A 25544-nucleotide genomic window follows, 5' to 3' on the forward strand; every position below is an offset into this window, starting at 1 on the left:
ATCTCATGTTTTCCTCCCTTAGTGTAGAAAACAATTACACCCCTGACTTGTTTTTGGTTTGCATAAATATTCCTTATGTACAGTATGTGTCTGGATAGGGGCTACAGGGATATAAAGGCACTCTTCCATCGTTTTCTCACATAATCAAAAATTACATATATTTTGATGCAGGTTCTTCGAGATCTGCTAAGATCATCCATTCAGAGTGTTCAACATCCCCCCCCGACCGCTCCGTCCAGTTGCAGTAGTGACAGGTGGCTCTTGGGGGTTTGTGCTAACACAGGCCAACAGCTGCACAAAGGAGCCCCACAGGTCTATTCGGGGACGGGATGTCCCCTCTCAAGCGTGCCATTTGCACCCCACAATATCGCTAAAGCACCAACCCCCCTCCAGAAGCCTCCACCCTTATCCCCTCTTGAGCAAGTGCCAGCTGGACTCTACAGGTGGCAAGCAGCATAGAATTCAGCAAAACATATTTTTCTCTGTTATCATTGTTTTGCTCTATATGATGTATTTGGTTATATTTTGATTAAAAGGTAAACTAATTTATTATGATCCAATAAATGTATGACAACATCTTAGATAAAAAATACAATAAATGTGAGCAAAACGGAAATAATGTCTGAAACTGGGCTCTTTTAATGTTAATAAATACTTTCAATGTGTTTAAATACAGACCTTCTTTCCGCGTTTGAGGTTGGAAATATCCCAAATCCGAGGTGTAATACGCGGTATTCCCATAACAGCAAACTACCGACTGTTCACCACCCTGGTTTTTATTAAACATGTAAAATAAGCATAGTTTTATGATTTTATTTGTAAAGGTATCGTCATTACTGTCATTATTTCGTTGGTTTGGAAAACTAAATGGTTTAAATTTAGCGTTACACGCACTATGAAAAATGATCTTAAAAGGAAGAAGATATAACTCATGTCTCGTAATAACCATTAAAGCATTACTGTAGCATAATTTGTAACAAAACTAGGTTTTGTAACAAAATTTGTAATAAAATTAAATATTCAAATTGACTATTTTAACAATTTGGAGACGCAGACAGGCGTACCCTTTTAATACAAAGCAGGTTCATAAGGTAAAACAGTTAAGGATATTTAAAGGGTTACGAGCTATTCCTACTCAAAAATGACAAAAATGTACATTTGCACACATGAATCTAAAATGCTTTGTATATAAACAACACAATCTAACCGCCGCTAGATATTCGGGAGTGCTCTTATGCTGCGCCCACCCCTACCCGGCGTAATGGTACGATCCACACCGGAGGCCGAGCTGGGCCGATCTTCAGATCACAATGAGCAGCGCGCCGTCGCCCTCAGAGCGGTAGACAGAAGCCACCGCGTCCGCTGTGTGGCAGAAAGTTTACGAAACCTCCCCGCTTTATGAGGCTGGGAGAAAAATAACATTTCGTGGTTGGGCTTTGATCTCGGGATCTACGTGCATCCATCACGTTTTAATAAATCCTTCCAACTGATTGTTTTGAGGATTTTTGTGGAAACGGATGAGTCTCGTGCGCCTTTGGACAACCGGAGCGATCAAGGAAAGTTTCCCTGTCTCACTGGAGGAATGCATACATGTTTGGCGAGGAAAATCCGCGTGATCTAACACAACAAATGGAAGGCAAAGAAACGGACACACAGCTGGGAATAAATCAGTTGACACCCTCTGAAGCACGTAAGTCATGCTATATTTTCAAGCAATCTATGGTCTGTGCACACGTTAATGTGATTAGTGAAAATAGATCTGCTAGATAAGACCCCCAGACCTTCCGGCTTAATAATATACGTTCATTATATAACGTTGTAAAAGGAATATTGCTGTATCCAAGGTTAACTTTGACAGGATGTAGAATACGTAGAAATAATGCTGTTAAATGGGTTTTATATAAAATGGCGATATCAGTTCATTTAGCTCTAAATTCTAATAGTTGTTTTAACCGATGCCACCGAATATGATTAAATTATTGCTAAGGTTGTTATGGCGTCATTGCGTCCAGGGTATGACGTGTTATAGGGGCCTTGCGTGACGTTTTGATTCAAACACAATCATGAGTTATTCACGCGGGAATTACGCAATCAGTTCAGGATGAATGGACAATGCTTTAGATATTTGTTGGCACGTGGACCTCTGTGATGTTCTGCTGTCCTTTGTGGATGATTGCGGCGTATTGATGGACTTGCATATAACAACTGACGTTTGATTGTTGTGTCGACCATTTCTGTGCAACCTGTAAGAACAAGAGGATTAAAGACGAATAGAATAGATGCTTTCATCCCAGTGATTGATCTTGAATCTTTCTTAATATGACAACATCATTTTGAGGTTGGCGTCACAGATTGTTTTTAAACCTGCTGTTGACTGTTCATTACACCATTAAGCCCTTTAGGAAACACACACAAGATGATACCTTATCTAATTTCTGTAGGGTTCAGCTATGAATTACATTCATTGCTAACTAACTACTACTGGACTCTGCACATCCATTGACTTAAAATGCACCATGCAATTATGCATGAGAAGCATGGAGATCTTTCTGAATTTAAAGCCTAGGTGGTGTTTTTTAGTCTGTGTATTGTGGTTTGGACTTTTGTTGAGGAAAGTTGGTTGTGACATGGGACACACTTTTGCAGAATCGTACAACTCTATACGAATTCGACACCTTGTATAATAATTACGATTTCCGTGAGATCAGGCTGGCAATTCCCATGTTCAATGTTCCGCTGAATAATATGTATGCAACTTCATTCTGTTATAAAGGCAGACGGCAATCGTATTTTGCGCTGATGACTCAATCAGATGGCTCAATAGTTATTTGGAAAGTGATGATATGTGTACCAAATGTCATTCATTGCAAATATTACCGCCTATCTGCATGACTTTTCTATCTATGAGATGCATTATCTTAAATCTTTCTTAAACTAGGTTAAAACACTTGTTTTGTGCTTTTCAATAGTCTACATTGTTACAGGAATGCCCTATGACGAGCAAGACTCACTCACTAAATCGTCTTCTCTTACAATGGCGTTAGGTTTTTATTTAGACAGTCGAACAACATGCTACTTTTGTGTTTGGATCCTTTACATTAAGGACCTCATCTAATGTTCCCTGTTACACATTAACTTTCTGTTTAATCCATCAAAGAGGCCCATTTGTGGCTTAAGACTGATTAAATACTTTTGGTTGTCCTGTCATTTTAGGCAAAACAAGACACAAAGCTTGCTAGCACACACTTAAGATCGCATTATTCTATTGTGTAAGAAAAATGCAACGCGAGTTGAAGTCCTCACTGTTAATAGTGTGTCCTGAATGGGACCCGAGGTGTTTGCAGTCGGATGATGTCTGCTCTGTGGAGTTCTGCCTTGTCAGGAATTTTGAAGAGCATCTTCTAATCTCTCTTTTCTTTAGATTTGCATTCAGGCACGAGTGCTGCTCGGTTCCCCTCCGCCTTTCATTTTACACCCCCGGCCGTCAGCACTGTTTGGTGCTCTCTCACTTTAATCCCCTTCTGCTAACCTGAGATTCTGTCTTCATTGTGCCGATTCCTTAGGGTTCATCTTGCTCAATGAATTTGCATCCTCAAACAGGCATTAGTTATTGCTTTAACGGCCATTTCACATTAGTTTAGCTTTTACAAGTTCAATAAAATCAAATGGCAACAAGTGTGAATTTATAATTGTCAGGTTGTATGTGTTTTTTTATATAATCTAGACAGAATGCAGAATGCAGTACAATGCTCAATATATATGATACAAATACGATGTTTTAATTATACACACTATTTACTTAAAATAAGGGGAAAAAATGACTTAAGGGAATCCTACCACTCCTGTATATTACATGGCCTATACCTGTCATATCACTACTTCAGAACATATTAGTGTTTTTATGTTAAGAAGTGTGGGAATGTTGTCCATTCATGTTTTATTAGACGTGATAGCACTGTTGACTACGGTTCTAGATTATTCTCCAAGTGGGTTTGTGTTGAGGTTTCTATAAAATATTAAACATGCATTGTTCGTGATGGTATGAGTACCTTTGTGTTTTCAAAAGTTGGCCGCTGTTAGTAAGTGGATATCCATTTAAAATCCGTATTTCCTTTAGAAAGTCTGTGATAACTGATAGGGCCAGTTTCTGTTGTGTAACATGTAACAACCCCCTACCACACACATTCATACACACACACCTCTCTGTCACACCCGTCAAACAGAATCATTCAGTTCCAAAACACTGAACCAATGTGCTCTTGCGTAAATGTCCCCATTTTGGGGATGACAACATTAATGGCTTTGTAAGATAGCATTGAGCATTGGGCAGGAGACCAAGACCTTGCAAGTTCTAAAGACACACTGTTTTGGGCAACAAATTGGCATCATGCTTTTGTCAAAATAACCATTAAATGAGTGCTGATAGCCTAGTTCCCAAACATTTCAGCCCGCAACCCCCAAAATAAAAGTGACTCGAGACCCCCCACTATCCTCGGAGGTGGTTAAAGTATACAAACATGTACTCGTTATGCAAACGTCGGCCTCTTTTCGTACCTGAGGACAATGGCATTTCTGACTGCCGCGCTTCTCCGCCCTCCTCCGCTGGCCTCCCTGCGTTGTCTATGGTCGATATTAACCAATGTTTCATTTCGACAACTATAAATATCCTAAACTTGAAGCCTGAAAAATAATCTTACTGCACATGGGACTGTTTAACATGGTGCTGTAAATTGACTTGCTGCACTTAACCTAATGCGGTTGCTAATAATGTGACACAATCACATCGGGGTCATGATCGAGGGGGAGGAAATTCCAAAGGCTGGTGGCTTTTTATTTGCATGGTTTTATTTTTAACTTAACTAATATTTTTATATTTTGTTACACTTATTGGTTAAATACGCTATTTCTAACAGTACAAAAAAAATTCCCACCTGGGGGAGTGGCTTTAATTGGCATTAAACAATCTAGTGATCCAAATTTATGAACCCAAACCACAAGCGTTACTGACACACTTTTATACACCAGTGATGATAAGTGAAGCAGCCTGAGGAATCGATGCTTTTCTCCACTGCTTCACATCTGCCCTAGAAAGTGTGTCTCTGAAGAAATGAATCCTCTCTGAAGACTAAAGAGTTTCATGTTGTCAGACCCAGAAACGAAAAGGAAATATGAAGAAATTTTGAAAGCCTCCTACATTTATGCATTTATAAAAGAAAGGCTTGATAATCCAGTTAATTTAATTTCGACGATCTCTACAACCACTCAAAAATATTTGAATACTAAATGTATTGCTTCTCACATTTCATACAAACGTTTGCATGTAAAAAGGATTTGCTAAATCCTTTGTGTAGCGGTGATAATCTTATTCCTTTGCATAACAAGTAGGCTGCAGTTGCCAATTGACACATTTTGAAGAAGCTTAACATTTATGTTATTAGAACAAAATTTATTGTTCGTGTTTGTAAACGGGACAAAGCTCGAGCTAGCTTACTACAGCCCATCATTTGACAGAATGTGGTGTGTCTTCTGGTGTGGCCACGGAGTGCTAAGAATGTTAAACATTCCTTAGTGAATGTGTGTCTTCAGTTCAGCCGAGAGCGAGGGAGAGAGAGAGAGCGAGAGAGAGCGAGAGAGAGAGAGAGAGAGAGAGAGAGAGATAGGCCTAGGCGATATATTGTGCGATTCTTATGCTCTCAGTTTTTCAATGAATTACGGTTCAATGCCGCCACATCCGAAAGCCAGAGGGCGCTCTTGCGCAGAAACTCTGAATATGGGAAACGGAAGAAGAACGATTAGTTCCAGGAAATGCTATCGCTGTTCTTCAAAAATGTTCTGGTATTTTAATGATAATAAAGTATATTTATAGTGACGATGTTTGACAAGTGTTTCTTTTTCAAATGCACGTTATAAACGACACAATCTCATAGTAATTTTAGACCGAGCAGTACTTCCTACTGATCAAAGAGCCGTAGTTCACGGAAGAGCTGTGCATAAAACACAGAATCGATTTAAAAATCGCGATATATATCGCCCAGCCCTGAGCGAGCAAGAGAGGGAGAGAGCGAGAGAGGAAAGGAACTGTAACAAGATTCCAGGGCTCATGCCAGCATACAGATGGAATCACGTCTCCTGTGTAGCACCCAGATGGTGTAAATCACAGGCCTGAATCAAGAAGCACTTGCAGGACAGACACACTTGACTTTTGCATTCTCGCCTCACTAGGATGAAGGCATTCAGCTGGGCTGAAATATGACTTTCGTCAAAAACATTTCCATCATCATCATGTTTAGAATTCATCAAAGCAAGGCTTGTCTTGTTGGAAGCTGTTTAGAACCAGTGTGTTTTTCGCAGTTCTGTTTGGTGCCACTGCCACCACTAGAAAAATGTGTGCTGTGAATAAAATGATTATCTTTAAAGCCTTCAGTGTTACATTAGAGCTGTGCCAGAACAGACTTCAATGCATAACAGTGTCCTAATAATGAATTGAACTTAATCTCTTTGCATGTTCCAGATTTTAGTGAGTTTTATTTCAGCGATGTAAAGACCTTGTGCATATCAATCGGTGGATCATTACACAGTTTATTAGTGACAGAGTTTTAAGATTCATATGATACAGCGTACTGCATACAGGGTTTTTCCTGGCTCAAAATGGGGCGGAGGTGGTGACATCCTGATCTTGTAGGCCTACTGTACCTTTCAGTAGCTTAACCAAAGTGACTTTGACATATTAAAAGTTCTAATACAATTAGATGACAATTATTAAGTTATATAAAACATTACTTTTATTCAACCAAACAGAAATGTTTGTTAATCAAATAAAGCTTTTTATCATTTTCAACTAACTTTTCAGCCCACTATAGCTATCTGAATTAACCAGTCTAAATGACTAAAATGAGCAAAGCTCATTCACATCTTGCATTCTCTGTGGTTCACTTTAAATGATTCAATGATCTCTTATATTCGCTAGTGAAAAGTTGAATAGTTAAAATGAATCGGTTCAAATGAGTCATTCGTGTGCGAGTCGCTCTGAACGCAATGTGCGTTCATACTGGCGAACTCGCTGTGTACAGTATACGCTGATTCAACGATCCAACTGCACAGCTAAACATGACATTACAATAATGTACGTCATGTTAATGTAATAAATTTCAAGAAATTAAACGTACTTGGATGCAAAACAAACAGCCATGAAACACAGGCTGGCTCTTGTTCTGCAACTCTTTTTAGCGCCTCAGTGTGCTGATAACGAAACAGCGCCTCCACTGTGGCGTAATGCCGCAACTGCAGTTACAAATGACAGTCTGTTGAATGCACGCAGCATTTCTTGTGAAGACACCCGATTTGCTGTCTATGTTACCAACTCACAATGCTTTTTGGGATTGCTTCTTCTGCAAAACGTATTTGCAATTCTTCCTTTAAATGTGTTGGTCAAAACAACAAGATGTCTCGGAAGCATCGTATCATCGGATTTGTTTCAAGTGCCATCCCAATGATGTCTCGCAGGTTTTAGTACAGAGTATTTCTATCTTTCTAAAAATCACACTAAAGAATCTGACAGAGCTTTTTAAATACCTGAGCTACATTCATTGTCATACCATCTTGTAGGTGGTGTCAAGTTCAAAGGTTAACATACAGGAAGTCTGGGAGGCAATCAGGGACTTTCCTGTTTGTCACTCTCTTACCCTTGTTTTGCAGTGAGAATCTTGTGTTATGATGTCTTGATGTTATCCTAGTTTTAGTCTTAACATACTCCACTTGTATGTGTTGTCAAAGGTTGTTTCTCATCATGAGATGACTGGAAGAGAATAGATCCTATCATGAAGCAGACAGACAGTTATGACAGTCAAGCTGATATGTTCTGCAATGTCAGAGAAGGCTGACCCAACCAAATGTCACTGATCTGAGTTTAAATGTATCACATTCAAGGTTTATAATGTAATTTCTTTTCCATTTTTATTGGCGTTTTGTTTTTTTGTTATATATGGTGAATAAGGCCAGATGCTAACCTGTGTCCACCTAAAGAACATGGCTCTTCTATTTACTCTCACACTATTCACTTTACAAAGCCTTGATGCAACACAAAAATGTCTTAAGTGATGATGCATTTTACCTCAAATCTTACATGAATGGGCAACAGAGAATAATGCTGACCTAACAACCTTTAAAGGGGATGTGCAACGGTGTTTCATGCATTCTGACTTCTTTACAATCTTAAACGTGCTGTCTTCTCATGCTTGACATGGTCAACTTGTCAAAAAATGAGTTGGACATATTCCGTTGTATTTCTGTGCTTGATACACTCCCCCAAGGTTCGTATAGCTTTCAGAAATTTACCGTTACGAAAAACTTTTCTTAGTCCCTTATTGGGCAGTTCTCTCGGAAAGCACGCCCACGGCAAGGCGAAAGAAATAGCCCGCCCATGCATCAACAGGTGAGCGATAGGAAGACCTGCTTGCCATCAAGATTGGCTGCGCCGTGGGCCTGCAGCTGCAGCTCGTTACTCTTGCGATAGTGAGAGAAGTTGAGGTGTGTTTGTTTGATCACGGCATTTCAATGATGGATGTTATATAAACGTTGGATTTGGAGATGGTTTGAAACTGATAGATGGAGCGGTCCCAGCACTAAAAGATGCTGGACATGAACCGCACGCGGTAAGTGAAACTGAGTCAAATGTCTGTTTTGTTGGCAATGGGTGCACACGTGCCTTAGTTCCGCCCTCCCCACCCGCACACGTCGTATGTTTTCGGAAATAATCGTACAGCTGTATCTGTCTTTTATAAATGCGATCATACTAAAGACTGTACAGATATTTGAAGGGTACGATACTATTCTGTAAGTACTCAAGATTAACATGAGATATGCAGAAACTGTCTGAGGTACTGCCTCTTTAATCAATGTTTCATAGTTGTTATATTTTTTGACCACTAAACCAGAAAAACACTGCTTGCATTAGCTAGATAGACAGCAGTTTAGCAAATAAACACAATCCAGTTGTTGCATCCTTAAGTAAATATTGAAAATTGACCAAGTTTGTGCCTCAAGCCTTATTATAAGCCTCATGCTTTCATTTCCTGTCTATTTGATTTTACCTTTAATTTGTTAGTCTTATTCCTGGCTGGGGTTCTTTCAGTTATGGTGTGAGTGAGTTTACAGTATGTGTACGTGCTTCAACTCTGAGGTCGGGTCTACATGTGGAACCCATAATTTGGCTTTTGCTGCTGGGATATCCACTGGGTTCTTGGATGGGGTTGGAAATGCAAAACACACAATTTAACAAATCTGCAGACTATTTTAAATTGTTTGCGTCATGCACATGCTGGCTTAAAGTTAACCTGGTTTTCATAACCTGAGGGTTACAGATTTGTATGCATTGTCATATGAACAGTTCTGACCATTTTAAAATTACAGTAGGTGTTGGTTCTTTGATATTTACAATAGCCGTTACTATCTAGTATCTAGAGTAAGATGGTAAATAAAATGAAATAAAATGATCTGTTTTACACAATATTTACTTAATTGACAAACAAACAGCACAAAGCAAATAAATATTACATCTTTTATCATGAAGACAGAGTATTCATTGCATTTAACACTCGCTAAGATGTATTGTGGTGTAACTTGCAACTTACAATTCAATACATCTAATAAGTTTATTTGTGTTGCATGCCAGAAAATCTGTTGTTGGTTTAAAGGCCCTCTTGTTTACTCAAATGATAGAAGTCTGGAATATTTAACATATTGCACGAGTCCCCAGGGGAGGGGATAGTGACAGAACTGAAAGTTATGAATGGCATCCGTCTCTTCGGTTCATCTATGCCTTTCATCTGTGTGAAGAATTGCCACATAAGAGACCTGGTCTCTTCCTCTAAAGATCTTCACATTGTGGTCACAGACCCCTGAGACCTTCTGCTGGGATCAAACCACAAACACTCATCTTATCTCATTGTGGTTGTGGTTTGAGTGGGACAATGGCGTGTATGAATGAAAGTGTTCTCTGAATGCCAAGACATCATTGTGTTGAAAATGAATTTGTTTAAATAGCAGTTAAACAAGGTCTGTTTACATCAAGAGGGAATTAAGATGTTAACATTAACAATCTATTTACATTTTGCGCAAAAATGTTACAAAAGTGTGGGATTATTCGGTGGTGAGTAAAATGTTTTGGTGAACTATCCAATAACAAAGTTAGACTATCAGAGAACTTGAGGCACAGTCTCTCTCTCTCTCTCTTTCTGGCCATGTCCCAGCAACTGCTGTTTACTCTGAGCCTCCAGTTAGTCTGGTCCTCTTCCTCACACTCCCCCATAAGAGGCACCCTGCCTGCTTACATCATCCATCCGGGGTGAGGGGCCGGGGGGGTGGAGGATGAGGTAATTCATTTGGCCTCAAATGAGATGCAGATTCATTCTCTCTCAACCCCCTGGTTCTTCTGTTGTCCCCCTCCAACCTCACCTCTTCCCATCTTTGATTTAACGGTCACTGCTTGCCTCCATTTCCGACTCCCAGTTCCCTCTCATTTCCATTTTTGAGAAAGCATTACTCAAGCTCAAATTAATGCTGTGTTTTTGGCAAGAATGCTTTGAACTGTTTTTGCCTGTTTTAGGACAACACATTGACATGTTCTTTTATGAGTAATTCTAAAAAAAATGTCTAAAAACTAGGGCTCTCAAACGATTAATCGCGATTAATCGCATCCAGAATAAAGGTTTGTGGTTACAATATGTATGTGTACTGTGCATATTAATTTTGTATTTATAAACACAAAACATACACATACTTGTCTATATATTTAGGAAATATTTAAATGTATTATTTATATTTATCACGATTAATCGTTTGACAGCCCTACTGAAAACGCATTTGTGTGCCTTTAAGTAAATAAATGTTCAGTTCATAATTGCACTGTTTATTGTACATATAATAGAATGTTTTATTCTGTAGAGAATGTAAAAATATAAGCTTATATAAATTAAATAGTGCATTTTAATTGAGCTTTAGTTCTAATTTTATTTTATATAATAATAATATTATTACTTTTTTAATGTTTGTGTAATTTAGGGATCCTGTGTTGGTGTGCTGTAGTTGTTCAAGTTTATGTTGCAAATCAAAAAGGTTGATGGTTTGATACCCACTATAAACAACTGAGCTCACAATAAAGTCATGTATTATAATAATATATATTGTTATATTTATGTATTATGACACTCCCGGTTGCTTGAGGAACATTGTCGCTGTAATAAGTTCATGATGTTGTTCTCGGGCACACAGAATGGCACGAGAGTGGTGTGTTATATTCCCCGGGAATGCACAACTCATAAAAAACCTCAGGTCTAGAGTCGTAATGCTATTTTCAGCTCAACATATATAATGCATTGCATGACAGAGGTCGTCTCTGGACAGCATTGCCAGTGGGGACCTGGAGGAGTCAAAACGTGCCTCAGGAATACCTCAGGTTGTTTAAAGGGACAGTTCACCAAAAATAAAAATTCTATCGTCATTTATTCACCCTCGTGTTATTCAAAAACATGTAGTTGACTCTTTGAAACAAAAGAAGATATTTTGAGAAATGTCTCGGTGGTTTTGTGTCCATACAATGGAAGTCACTGGGGTCCAATGTTGTTTGGTTACCAACCTTTCTTCAAAATATCTTCTTTCGTGTTCTGCAGAAGAAAGAAAGTCATACGTGTTTGGACTGACGTGAGGATGAGTAAATGACGAAAGACGCTTAAAAGGTTCATTCTGAAACTTATGCCAGATTTGGCAGTGAAATAGACACACTCCCAAACTGATTCTTACTTTTTAAGAAAAAGTTTTTAAATGTCTTCTGAATAATGGACTATGTCTCCCCCTTTTTCTGTAGTGCTTGCAAAGAGAAAAGTGTGACCCATAATTGATACCTGTCAATTTTCAAAAGTTTGCATTGAACTTTCAAATATTAGTCAAGCTAAAACTCACACTTTTCTCATTCCGTGTGGACCGTGCCGTAGCACCCTGACCTTTTTGCCATAAAAACAGTCCACCATTGGTGTTGTTTTAGTCGGGATGGCTCTTCTGCCTCATAGGAGCTGAATAGAAATGTGAGGGTGCGGAGTGCAGACATAACGGTGATTCCTTTGAGTCGGAGCAGGATGTTTTCATGTGCGCTACATTGAACCGATGTCCAGTTTATAGCATGTACTCTCATGTAGGATCTGTTTCTATCTGCGTTAGAGAAGCTCGACTCTTTATTGTTGTGAAAAGCAAATCGGACTCTAACCCAGTTCATTCTCTTATCAGTGTAAAACTAGGCGATCAGCTGACTGACCTCCTCCCTGTGTGCGCTGACATCATCATGGGCTTGAAGCCTAAACATTTCTCAAACTTCTTGAAACTAAAAGAACCGGGCGACCATAGACATTCTGCTGTAAACAACTTATTTTCTGTGTTATGCAAGGAAGAAATTCATATGTTTCAAAAGATGTGGGGTGAGTAAATGCTGGCAGGTTTTATTTCTGTGTGAAACTTTCCCAATATTTAGATTGTGGGTTATAAAGGAACAGAGTCTGTATTCATTTATTATTGAGATTCTCCATCTAACGCTAACATTAAGCCTTACATTGACTTGAGAGTATGAAAATAAAACTGGAAGACCCAGCCTCCCATCACCGGCTTAATCGATGCTTTAGAGGACACCTGAAGTGGTTGAGGCGTCAAGATCCACATCCACACTTTAGTCTACAGAGCAATTCTTCAAACTACCAATATTCAAGTTGTCTTAAGACACTAAGCTGTTGCAAAAGCATCTGTTATGGATCATGTCAATCTGGATTAAATCTCTGTGGCATTCAACTGCGTATGGCTCTTCTATGTGATCACAGATCCAGCTGATTAAGTTAGGTGAACATGCGTTTGCCACAGTTTTGGAATGAGGATGAACTGGTCTTTGTCTCTTTGTAACAATGTTTTTTTCTATTGCAGATCCCTCTGCCGTTCCGGAGACTGATATGAGTGAACCCAGCACTGACGAAGTCAAGACGCCCTCAAAAACTGAATCGGGCCTTGAAGCCAGCACACCTACAAAGATGGACTCCACGCAGAAATCTGCTACCCCAACAAGATCAGACGCCATTTCAAAGTCCTCTGCAACACCCACTCCGAGATCGAGTAGTAGCCCCAAAAAAGGTGGGTGCTATCTAGGAATATCTGCCACTTCTTTTTTACTCAGCTGAAAAAATCAATCAAATTTGTATTGGATTTAATGGGTATAATCGCAATTGTATTGGTTTTAATAGAAGCTATCATGGTGTCTACTGGTATCTGATGGATTCTATCAGTGGGATGTTAAGTCCTATTGGAAAAATGCCCTAAACACACTACAATAATGAATTTTGTAATGGATTTAATAGAAAAAAGCTAATGGTCCAAAATGGTATTTTAATGGAAACCATTAGAATTTTTTTGATGGTTTCCATTGGTTTTTGTTTCAGCAGGGTAGGGCAACAAAAGTTTAATATTTACTTTGTGTTACCTTTCATTTATGTCCAAAAATTGTTCTTGTCCTCTTTATTTCCTGCTTACCCCTCAAAAACTGTAGACTAGATATGACACAAAGCACAAAACATGAACTAGTTCACTGGTTGATCACCTTGAGCTGATGTGCCCGCCATTCAAGCTTACTTTCCATCCATGAGGAACCATTATAGGATCTCTTGGGAAATCAGATACTTTTTCCCAGAAATCAGCTCTGTTCTAATGCTGCCTTCACGTGCTCTCGGAATTATCGGAAATATGAGTTTCTGAGGATGAACGCCCTCTGATGTCGCGTTTCCCACTGGGAAGTTGGGAAATCATTTCGATACACGAGTTCCTGAGATGGGTGGGCCTTACACAATCAACATGGTGGATGGGAGAAAGATTTCTGGTGTGACATATGATTTATTCGTTTTTCCGCAACAGCTTCATTGCCTTGTCTTGTCGTTGAATTAGTACATATTTACATACAGTATATGAATAACCATTTGAAGCATACTGCATGTTTATACACTGCGAAAATAGCATGTATTTCACCAATATTCCAGAATAACTATACTAAACTATACAGTAGGATGTATGGTTGAAAACTTACCATATAACATTTTCCCCAGACACACGCAAGCATGAATCTGGCGTCCTCCATTCTTTCCGACAACAAAGCACCTGAACACAACCAGCTCGGAATCATGACATCAGAAGCGGGAATTATCAAATTTCCGAGAGCACATAAAGGCAGCATAAGTCCCAAAAGCTAACTTACAAATTGGTTTTTAAGAGCATTTGATTATTGACCCATAAAGAATTTTCACGTTCCGGCCGGATTCACAAAACTGTTCTTAAGACAAAATATAAGATTGTTCTTAAGATGAATTATAGGAAGTGCGTAAGTGCGATTCTCAAACATTTCTTAAAACGTTCTCAAATGTTTTCTTAACATCTTAATTTTTGTCGTAAGAATAAAATAATATGATTACACTTGATTGCCCGTGTGGTAACTGTATATGTTTATCTATACAATATACTGTATGTGTGTAACAAGCACATCACATTCTATATTAGCATGTGTCGGTTAAATGGCATTGACGATCGTATGTTAGCTAATATGTTAGCAAGCGTTAAAAATACATACTTATTGTAATACTTTTTGTGTGTTACTACGGCATAATACTTGTGACCCTCTCTGTTCCTAGCCACTTTGTCCAAGAATAATGTAAAAACACATGAAGTATTGGAGCTAGTGCTTATCATTATTTTATCAAAATAAATATTCCTTAATGGCATGTAAACGTCAAAATTATGATTCTGGCTCAATACAATACACTTCACATGTGAAACAACCAAATATATCTATTAAACATCTTTCCTTTTGAGATTGAAGAGGCTATCTTAATTTTAAGATGATATTTACGACAGCTTTCGTTTCGAGGCTTTTGATTCTTCTTCATTTTTTTCCTATGATCAATCTTGAGAAAATTTTTAAGAACTGTCTTAAGAAGTTTTTTTTTTCGCGAGTACATAATATTCCTTACTTTTTTCTTAAATTAGAATTTAAGAAAAAACAAGTTAAGAATTTTCTTCTTAAGAATGTTTTGTGAATCTGGCCCCAGAAGTTAGGCAGTATTACATTAATACTCTGTGTGGTAAATGTTTGATGCTCAAGCTGATTTGTGGAGGCTGTCAGGTTGCTGCTAATCACCTTTAGCCATCAGCTGAGGTGAGGCCTGACTGGGCATCACATATCACACAGCTTTGCCAGCTGGCAGGATTCAACTGTACTTTGTGGTTTTCGTCACGTTTGCTTTCGCTTGTGTGCACATGTTGATACATGCTAATGCAAGAGTTGTTTGGGTTTTGAGGAAGTAAGCAGCTTTTCTTTGCCTGCTTTTTCATTCATATTACGTAAGCTAATTGAGGAGCTTTTTTTTGTGGGATAAATGCTATTTAGAGAAAGATATAGTAGCTGTTTATAATTTAACCACTTGTACTGTATTTTATTGCATCAGTGTTTGGTTATTTGGTAAGGTCGAGTGTATGAAAATTAGCGGCATCTAGTGTTGAGGTTGCGAATTGCAACCAACGGCTCACTCCACCACTCACCCCTTCCTTGCGAAGCACTACGGAGGCTGACACAGCATTAAGATGTCACGTTTAGGGCTACTGTAGAAACAACATGGTGAATTCCATTCAAGGGGACCCGCGGTGTATGTAGATAGAAATAGCTCATTCTAATGTAATAAAAACATAACGCCGCATTATGTAAGGTCTTTATACACCTCTGAAGACATAGTTATGTCCATTATATTGCATTTTGGTCAATCGATCCTCCAAAACTTTAAACCTCCAAGCACCTTTAAAATGCTTGAATTGCATGCATGTTTGTTGTATAATGTGCCATGTCATCATTCAGCCGCAGACTTGATGGCACTTGTTAGTTATTGGATTGTGTCATACGGTTGTGCACATTTCACCTCATCTCATTGTAAAATACATTACTGCGGTCAAGCAGCGGTCGACCTGAAGCTCTTGTAAAACTGCACACTCTGTTCCGCAGAACATTATCCTCCATCACTCCTGCCCCGCTGCTGCCAATACAGTGTCAATAATATAACAGACATGTGAAAGAGAATATAAGGACAGACCTGCAGGAAGGGAAGGACTGCAGTTCACGTCTGAACCAGACATTGACTCACTGTATGATGAGAAAATTGAGTCATGTCTGTTCTTTTTCCCATCTAACCTGTACCAGATTACAGAGATCTTGCGCTGCAATAAAATCATGTTTGCACATACAGTGCCCTCCACTAATATTGGCACCCTTGGTAAATATGAGCAAAGAAGGCTGTAAAAATAAATCCGCATCGTTTCTCATTTTGATCTTTTATTTAAAAACATCTACAAAATTCCAACATTTCATTCAAGTAAAACAGTTTGAAGTGGGGGGAATATCACATTGTGAAAAAAAGTTTTTCTCTAATACACCCTGGCCACAATTATTGGCACCCCTAGAAATTCTTACGAGTAAAATATCTCCCAAGTATATTCCCATTAATATTTACATTTTCTGAGCACACCAAGGTGACTAGAAACATGATGTTGTCCAGTCATGACTGACCAAAATGGGTCACTGAACACAAAATCAAGATCCACAGCCATCCCAGTTCTGAACCCTATAGAAAATGAGTGATATGAACTGAAGAAGAGGGGAGCACCTACATCTGAAGGATCTGGAGAAATTCTTTATGGAGCGATGGACTCAATGTGTTCACAAACCTCATCAGACTGAAAAGAAAACACTCAGAGCTGTTTTTTCTCATAAATCGAGGATGAGGAGTGTAGTAAATACAAGGGTGCCAATAATTGTGGCCAACATGTATGGAAGAAAAACATTTTTTTACTATGTGATATTCCCCCCACTTCAAATTGTTTTCCTTCAATGGAATGTTGGCATTTTGTAGATGTTTTTAAATAAAAGATCAAAATGATGCAGATTTATTTTTACAGCCTTCTTTGCTCATATTTACCAAGGGTGCCAATAATAGTGGAGGGCACTGTATTTGTCCTGTTTACCAGTTAAAATATCTATGCATTCACAAGAATGAATGAAGGACACAAAAGAAGATATTTTGAAGAACGTTGGTAACCAAATCACCAAATTGGCCCCCATTGACGTACATTGTATGGACACAAAACTACAGAGACATTTTTCAAAATATATTTTTTGTGTCTTGAAAAGTACAAAAATGTTTTACTCACATAAGATTGCTGCGCCATTCCTATCGGATCCAATATTGACAGCACAGCACTGCTTTTTAACTTTAGTCTCTCCACAAATCCAGCGTCGACCTGTGCCTTGTTCACGAAGGAATCCTCGGAGAAATGAAACGAACGAACGCTCAATGTTTTTCCCACATGAGCTGGAACGTCTTTAAAAATAAACTTCAACCATGCATTACTAATGTCGGAATCCGAAGGAAGGTTATGCAGCGACTGTGTTCTTCCACAACCAGGGATGGCACAATATTTAGCTATCTTTAACGGCATATTTGTTTATTGCTTGCTCGCTCTATCTGGTTCCGCGCCACTTGTGTTACTTCAGAATTGTCATGCGTGAACCAGTGGGCGGGGCTAGAGAAGTAGTCGTTGATATTCTTCTGTGGAGGCGGTGTTCAACCTATCAATGATAGGTGCATTCCAGAACCTGGCGTTCGCTGGGCCTGGTGTTAATAAGAGTTGTAATCTCAGTAACAAGGGTGTTTTCAGTTCCGACACTTACATGATGTTCACGTGAATACGATTCCCTCGTATATAACAAAAGCTCGGGTTAAAATTGTGGTTTTAATTCATGGCACCTTTAAGAGATATTGATGTCATATCTTACTGCTGTCTCATTTAGATTCCTTTTCTGGGTCGGCCTGCTGCTTTTCCCGTCTCTGTTAGATGACTCATCAACAGGGACACGGACCACTCGACAGTGCTGCTGGCCTGCAAGTTTCTGCACTTCAGTTTCCTGAGCTCTATAAATACTTGTTTAAAGTGGAGCACAGGTCATGAAGAGGAACGCTGCTGTGGTCTTATGATCATTAATAATGAGCTTCATTACATAAAAAGATTAGATAAAAGCGATGCGGGTCGTGAGATGCAAAGGCCATAAATGCTTTGTTTAAAGGGACTGTTCACCCCAAAATTCTGTCATCATTTACTCACCTTCTTGTCATTTCAAACTGGTATGACTTTCTCTCCTACGCAGAACACAAAAGAAGATATTTTGAAGAATGTTGTTAACCGGCACCCATTGACTAGCATTGGTTTTTGTGTCTAGACAATAGAAGTGAATGGGTGCCGGCACTGTTCGTTTACGAACTTTCTTCAAAATATCTTCTTTTGTGTTCTGTAAAAGAAAGAAAGTCATCAAGGTGACAAGAAGGTGAGTAAATGATGACAAAACTTTCACTTTTGGGTGAACTGTCCCTTTAAATTTACACAGACGTCAGTTGAAACATAAACAAAAATAAGACATTAGGCGGATGCTTTTATACAAAGTTATAATACAGTACATTTATTATAGGGTAATTTCACCTGGAGCAAGTTGGGCAAGTTGTTCAAGGGCAGAAAAGTGATTGCTTAAAATGTCTTTCCTTTTAAGAGCAGTGATGTAAGCTTACCACACAATAACCTCACTTTTTCCAGGCACCCCACAGTCTGCCTCGCCGTCTATATCTGTCTATATTTTCATTGCATGAATGCATTTGGTGCTTTTATCCAAATTGACTTGGAAGGCATGCATTTGATCAGTATGTGTGTTCACTGGAAATCAAAGCCCTAGCAACATGTTGAACCAGCTGAGCTAACAATATAACGTCTATATCATTCCATCTGTTTAAGACCACTGTAGTGGGTAGAATAAAGAAAACGTTAAGAGAAACAATGTGGTGGTTTTGGAAAGTTTAACCCAAATGTAACATTGCGTTTTGTTTCTCCTCAGATGTAATGAAGTCGGAGGACAGGCAGAAATTGGCAAAGGAACGGAGGGAAGAGAGGGCAAAATATCTCGGTAAGTCAACAGCGCCCCCTGCTGTTTGGCACACTTACAAATAATGTGGATACAATAGTTTTTTGTGCGGATGTTATATGTTTCTGTTCTATTATTCTTTTATGCTTGTTTTGTTTTATTTTATTAAAACGTTATTGTAAATAATATTAGTGTGAAGAATGTTTATGAAGAGAGAAGAAATAATGAACTTCGACAGCTACTGTAATATGCAGCAATACAGTATATTGATGAGCAACACGTGCTAAAACGTTTTACTTTTTAATTTTAAGTAACTTATATTACAAGAAAACCTACCTAGAAATGTTTTTCCAGGTTCCTAACCAGTGTTTTAAGAAGCCTTTTTCAACTTTAGCCATAACAACTATCACAGTCTTTCCGAATGTTTTGCCGCTTCTGTGTCTTCACTACACCAGCAGTGAGATGACAGCGGCATGTTGGCTGTTTTCTCTGTTTATGTCACTGTGCTTGTAATGGCTGCTGATGATGCTGTGCTGCTCTGCTTTGCATGATTGACAGATGTTTGTCTTTCTCACTTTACCTCCCCAGAACAGCGTAGCCATGCTCAAGGTAAGCCACTCCCCGTCTCTGGTGGTGCTGGTGACCGATACGCTTTTGGGTTTTCATCATTTTTCGCCATCGTTTTCTCATTTGCTTTGTAGAGCTGCTTTTCATTTTCCTGCTCACATGATCATAGTCATTCACAGGGTGTCTAAGTGAAGCTGCATGGCAGACAGTGTTTATCCACACCTCTTTGCTGGACAATCCTGATAGGATGCCAGTTTTGCTTGATTTCTAGCTGGTCCAAGCTGGTTTTATGGAGCAGATCTAAAATACCAGGGTGGTGGGTCATCATAATGCTGTACAAAGATTTTTTTGAGCATTTATTAATTTATTGAAAGTGTTCAGGTTGTAGGCGGATTTTGCAACGTTAGGTCCCTCAGTTGCTAATGTTCAACTAGATTGTACAAACTCTGATGTCATATGTTATCTTAGTCGCTGTACATAATGACAGAGGGGCAGACAGTGTAAACGGAGGAGCTCGTAACATGTTATTGTATAATGATGTTATCATCATCATAATCATCATCATCATGTGTGTTCCACGTGTCTTTGCATTTCTGTCAAGTCATGACACCATAATGACATGCCTTCATGTTTATAAATTCCCTTTTACAGCTAAACATTTTCAAATTTTATCCCCAAGCAGAAAATTGCTGTATTGGATTAATATTTTATGAACAATAAAATTATTAAATTGTGATTCAAATGATTTGCAGAAGTGTCGATTTAGCTCCTGTTAAAAATATTATGTTTACATTTGACGATAAAGTGTGACTTCACACTCTTTAATGTCACTAAAGATCACTAAGACGGTGGTATGGTTTTGCAAGTTCACAATCTCTCTTTCTTTTTCCTGTAGCTCATAAGAAATCTCAGTGGCTGGAGAAGGAAGAGCGTGCGCGGCAGGTGCGAGAAGAGCAGCTGGAGGAGAGGAGGAGGAAACTGGAGGAACAGCGACTAAAGGCTGAGAAACGCCGTGCAGAGCTGGAAGAGAGACAGAGACTGAAACTGGAGAAAAATAAGGTGAGCAAGAATCTAGATCATTAAAGTCTCACTACACAAAAGAAATCAAACTAAATCTACTTCTCCTCTGCAATAAACATTAAACATCAAAAAGGAAATAGAATCTAGGGATGCACCGATATGTCATTTTTGGCCGATAACCGATAAAGTAATTTAACGCCGGAAGCCGATAATCAATATGTTGGCCGATATACAGTATCTAAATCTTAATATTACATCTTCTGAGACTGAAACAAAAAGGAAAAAAGTGGACGGCTGCTTTTATTTGAAAACATTCACTGCAGAAAACAAGGTAACCGTCACAGATTGTCACAGCATTTTTACTGGCCTCATGTGTTTGATGTTTTTGTTTGTTTGTGTAGGAACGGTATGAGGCTGCTATCCAAAGGTCCACTAAAAAGACATGGGCAGAGATTCGTCAACAAAGATGGTCGTGGGCCGGAGGCCTGAGCGGCAACTCCAGCCAAAGCCAGAGTGAGTTATACATACTGTACATAAACACACTTAATGTACCTGTGCGGCAATAGATTTGCTTTTCCAATTTATGTAACTGCATGTATGCAGCACCAGTGTTAATATAATAAGCTGGAATCTCAATGGATTTGTTGGTTTTGAATGAGCTGGGAAACTTTTATTTGAAACGCATAAGGTTTTATGGATCTTGCGGAGACTAAAACAATGTTCATTTTGAAAACTGGCGTATATAAAAAGTAAAAAAAAAAACTTTCATTGCACTTGGTAGCCTCTCCATATTTTATTCTTTTCACTTTAAGATTTATTCAAAGAGATTGTAATAAGCTTGTTTGCATTTAACCAGAGGTGATAATGACTTGCTAAGAATGCTGGGTATTATGCTAATGAACTGCTGCGCGGTTTTGATCCTCCACCCTCAAGACACAAGACCTCAATTTATAGTCATCTCAAAGCTGTTTCTCCAAGGATTTTTTTGCGACTGACTTTATCGAGGATGATTTATGCCTTTTTTTGTCCTCTCACATGAATTGTCATGGCAGTCTTTCAGAAATGGAGGCGGTGACCTCGTTATAAAGTTTGTAGAAGACAGTTAACTTTAAAAAATGTGACTCTCGAACAGATATTAAGATACCTTAACCTGTTGCTGTTTAAATTTGACAGATTGTGTTATAATTAAACTCAATAAATAAAAAGAGAAAGAAGTCGCTTGAATAACTAAAATAATAGTGATGCACCATTTTGGTTATCAGGTTTTTTAGAACATTCACCTGCTAAAAACCCAGGTAGCATCGTGTTCCAAAGCAAAGCTTTCAGCCTAAAGTTAACTTTCCAGCAGGATATTTTGACCCATTTATACTTTTCCTTTGTGTAAAGGACTAATTTTGGGCTCAGTTGCTACCCGTCGTGTCCGAGTCCCCTCAGCATTGTGTGTGTGTGCGGTGTTTTCTGGATTTTGCAGGCAGATGCTCAATATCAGCGGTCAACCTGCCCAAACACGTGGATACCGTTATAAACAAGAGATTCTCCAAATCCTCCGGCACTCTCTGGAACTCCCCGAGCAGAAGTAAGGACACGCCTCTGGATAAAGCTCCTCCCACGTCTCCACCGGCTTGCATATTATGAGTTTCCATTTTACCCCTCACTTTTGATTTGAACTTTCAGATCGATCTGTTCGTTCCTCTTGATCACAGAATCATTCCCTCCCTCCAGACTCGTCTCCTTGCCACTTCGATCGATCATGATTACTTCCGTTTGTTCATTGCGCTGAAATCAATGTTTAAATGTTGCAGCCCTCTCATCTTTCACCGTCGATTCCTCGTCTTCCACAATGGTGTTTTTTTCCGTTTGCTCTTTTTTGGTGGTGGTTGTCTTCTCCATACCTTCACCATATTAAGCATGCTGGTGCAATGACTTTCAAAACGTCGAGTTGTTTTAGTTACTTTGATTGTGGGAATTTCATTGCACTTGATATTTCATATGCAAACAATTTGTGCGACCAGAATTAAGTGGGGTTTTCTTTGTCTTGGGTTCATTTTTAATGGATTTGTGACATCATTTCTCCTTCACGTGTGTGTTGACTGCTCACACAAAAGGGTCGTTTACAAGTAAATTGAGGTGAACATAAGCTGGTACAAAAATGGTTTCAGAAAGTGACTGATGATGCTTTTATGCAGTGTACTGAGGCCATAAAAACGTAAAAACAGTAGATGACAGGGACGCAGGAATCAGAGATGCTGCTCAGTGTTGTGGCAGATAATAGAGTTTTCTGGGTCTTAAAGGGACAGTTCACCCATAAATGAAAATTCTGTCATCATTTACTCACCCTCAAGTTGTTCCAAATCTGTATAAACGTCTTTGTATCCTTTAAGAAGATATTTTGAAGAATGTAGGAAAGCAAACAGTTCTGCGGCATTTTTGACTATCATTGTAATTTTTCCTACTGTGGTAGTCAACGGTGGCCGAGAACTGTTTGGTTACAAGCGTTCTTCCAAATATGTTTCTTTGAGTTCACCAGAACAAAGACATGTATACAGATTTGGAACGACTTGAGGGCATAATTTTCATTTTTAGGTGAACTGTCCCTTTAAGATGAATGTTAAGCTGCCATCTCTCGCTTTCTCTCTTCGCTTGCTCTCACTCTTTTGCTGTTTCTTTATCACTTGTGCTCTCGCTTTCTCATTTCTCTCTCTCTCCCTCCCTCGTTCCCACTCTCATTATTTTTCTCGCTCTCCTGCTTTCTCACTCACTCTTTCTTAGTTTTATGACTCAATTTTCTTTCGCTCAGGTTTGCTCCCACGGCCTTATATTGTCTTTTATCCCTCTCTTATCTCTTTGTCTTAAACTACTAGAGACAATTTGTGGGACAAATAAAGTTCACAACGACGGATGAAATTTTGAAAGGTCACGTCGCAAGGACTGCAATGTTTACGTCGGGTTTTGAATTTAGTTTCAGCTACAAGTCGCATCTTACGGGTGAGTGATTGTTACTTGTCTTATGTTATGTGAATGCTAATATTTCGGTCTTCTCGCAGCTCGTAGCATGCAGTTGAGTCCATGGGAGAGCAGCATCGTGGACAGACTCATGACGCCCACTCTCGCCTTTCTGGCCCGCAGTCGAAGCGCTGCCAGCGTGCTGAGCAACAGCCGAAACTCCAGTGAGTCTATACTGTCATACTGGTCTTTATCGCTGTGTTTAACCTTCCAATGAAAGCAGCTTAGGAAGGGTTTTTTTATGTGATAGCTTGCAATAATCTTGAGATTTCTTGGTCCAATTTAATAGTTAACACATGAGTAGAATATAACTGTCGGATTCATTTTTACACGACTGTGAACCCTATTTCATAACCTGCATTTAAAGTGAGATCTATAAAGTTGTGTTCCCCGGAATACAGCGCTCTATAATCAATTTTATAAGTTGTGCTGTGAATTAAGATTTGATTGCTAAATGTGCTCCTCGATTGGATTCTGTAGATTCTCCGTTGTGCCCGCGCTCGGCGTCTGCCAGCCCTCTCACAATGTGTGCTCACCGACCACATCGCTGCTCTGAACGCTGGACGGTCACCACCAGCACGCCCGACATCGCCCAGCGCAGACGCGACTCCACACCTGTGAGTTATTTCAAGCATTTTCACACTCCAGCACATCCCATCTATCCCATTATAACAGATGCTGAGAATGCTGGGAAATATGCTAATGACCGACATGGATCAATTTGCAGTCTAACCCAGTTTTGTTTCTGATCTGTTTTCCCTTAACAACCAATTGTGTACGAAACGCACCATTCCTCCAATTCATTGTCTATTTAAATCTACATACCTTTTTTTGGTCCGTTTTGTGGTTAAATAACGGCACAGTATAGCATTTAAAGTCATATCGAAAGTCTTTATACGGAAAGCTGTAATCAATGAGAATGTGCTCATTTGTTTACTTCTTTTCCGTCCCCTTGTTTCTCAAAAGATGAGGAAAGATAAGAAGGACAAGGACAGAGAAAATGAAAAAGAGAAAAGTTCTCTCACCAATAAGAAGGTGCTGAAGAAAAGACAGTCCATGCCAGCTATGAAAACCAGAACAGAATCCAGGTAAAATTTGAGTTTTAGGACTGCAACGTTAATGCTTCATTCTAAAGGGTTTGTTCATTTAATACCTGCTAATTCTGCTCAGTTCATTGTGTTATTTTCACGTTTCTAGCCCGAGTCCCATGTCCAAACTGCGAGCTGCGTCTCCTATCACACCCAAAGGTCGGGCGTCGTCCCCCAGCCCTGCAGGATCTCCCAAACCACCTTCGGCCCGAGCGAGCCCCAGCACCCCTAAAGCCAGACCCAAGAGGGCCAGAACCCCCGCCCGCGTGGAGACTCGCACCGCCTCGCCTGTTGCCGTAGAGAAGGTCAAGGAGACTCGCACCGCCTCGCCTGTTGCCGTAGAGAAGGTCAAGGAGACTCGCACCGCCTCGCCTGTTGCCGTAGAGAAGGTCAAGGAGACTCGCAGGCCAGCTACACCCGAAGAGACGAAGAGTGAGTGTCTCTTTGCCACTTTGATGTTGTCTTGTTTGTTTTTCTTACTCGGTGTAGTTTTGTTCATGAGGATGAGTGCAGGATTGTCCTGTTTTCCTCTTTCCAGTCCTCATGTTTTTCTGTGTCATCTCCAGCCTCGTCTCCCGCCCCCTCCATTGTTGTATCATCGGTTCCAGACACGCCTCCAAGTGCACCTGTCACGTCAGTGTCCACGCCCTTTGCCCCCGAGGACACTCCTCTTGTCCCCGCCCTCCCACAGGTTGCATCTCCAGCCCCCTCTCCTGTCAAGCCCACGGCTGGCACCAACGACCCAGAGGAGGCCACTCGGATCCTGGCCGAGAAGAGACGACAGGCCCGTGAGCAGAGAGAACGAGACGAACAAGAACGGAGAGAGCAGCAGGAGAGAGAGAGGT

At 39.6% G+C, this 25544-nt stretch overlaps 1 protein-coding gene across 6 annotated transcripts in view; it reads left to right on the plus strand.

Annotated features, from left to right (window-relative positions):
* Window positions 1-1302: 1302 nt before the first annotated feature.
* Window positions 1303-25544, plus strand: part of map7d1a (MAP7 domain containing 1a) — a 31337-nt gene continuing 7095 nt past the window's right edge. The window contains exons 1-12 of one of the 6 annotated variants that reach the window (XM_057339923.1): window positions 1303-1690; window positions 12958-13161; window positions 18995-19063; window positions 19610-19630; window positions 20484-20647; window positions 21010-21121; window positions 22080-22184; window positions 23653-23775; window positions 24092-24228; window positions 24578-24699; window positions 24809-25131; window positions 25266-25542. In XM_057339923.1, coding sequence (XP_057195906.1) covers window positions 1591-1690; window positions 12958-13161; window positions 18995-19063; window positions 19610-19630; window positions 20484-20647; window positions 21010-21121; window positions 22080-22184; window positions 23653-23775; window positions 24092-24228; window positions 24578-24699; window positions 24809-25131; window positions 25266-25542 — 1757 coding nt within the window. In that variant the 5' untranslated portion in view covers window positions 1303-1590. Of the gene's footprint in view, window positions 1691-12957; window positions 13162-18992; window positions 19064-19609; window positions 19631-20483; window positions 20648-21009; window positions 21122-22079; window positions 22185-23652; window positions 23776-24091; window positions 24229-24577; window positions 24700-24808; window positions 25132-25265; window positions 25543-25544 lie in introns of those variants that run through there. The other 5 variants (XM_057339925.1, XM_057339924.1, XM_057339927.1 and 2 more) reach the window with 5 other exon arrangements.

The sequence above is a fragment of the Triplophysa rosa genome, linkage group LG8 (assembly GCF_024868665.1).
Source record: "Triplophysa rosa linkage group LG8, Trosa_1v2, whole genome shotgun sequence".
In the NCBI taxonomy this organism is placed as follows: domain Eukaryota; kingdom Metazoa; phylum Chordata; class Actinopteri; order Cypriniformes; family Nemacheilidae; genus Triplophysa; species Triplophysa rosa.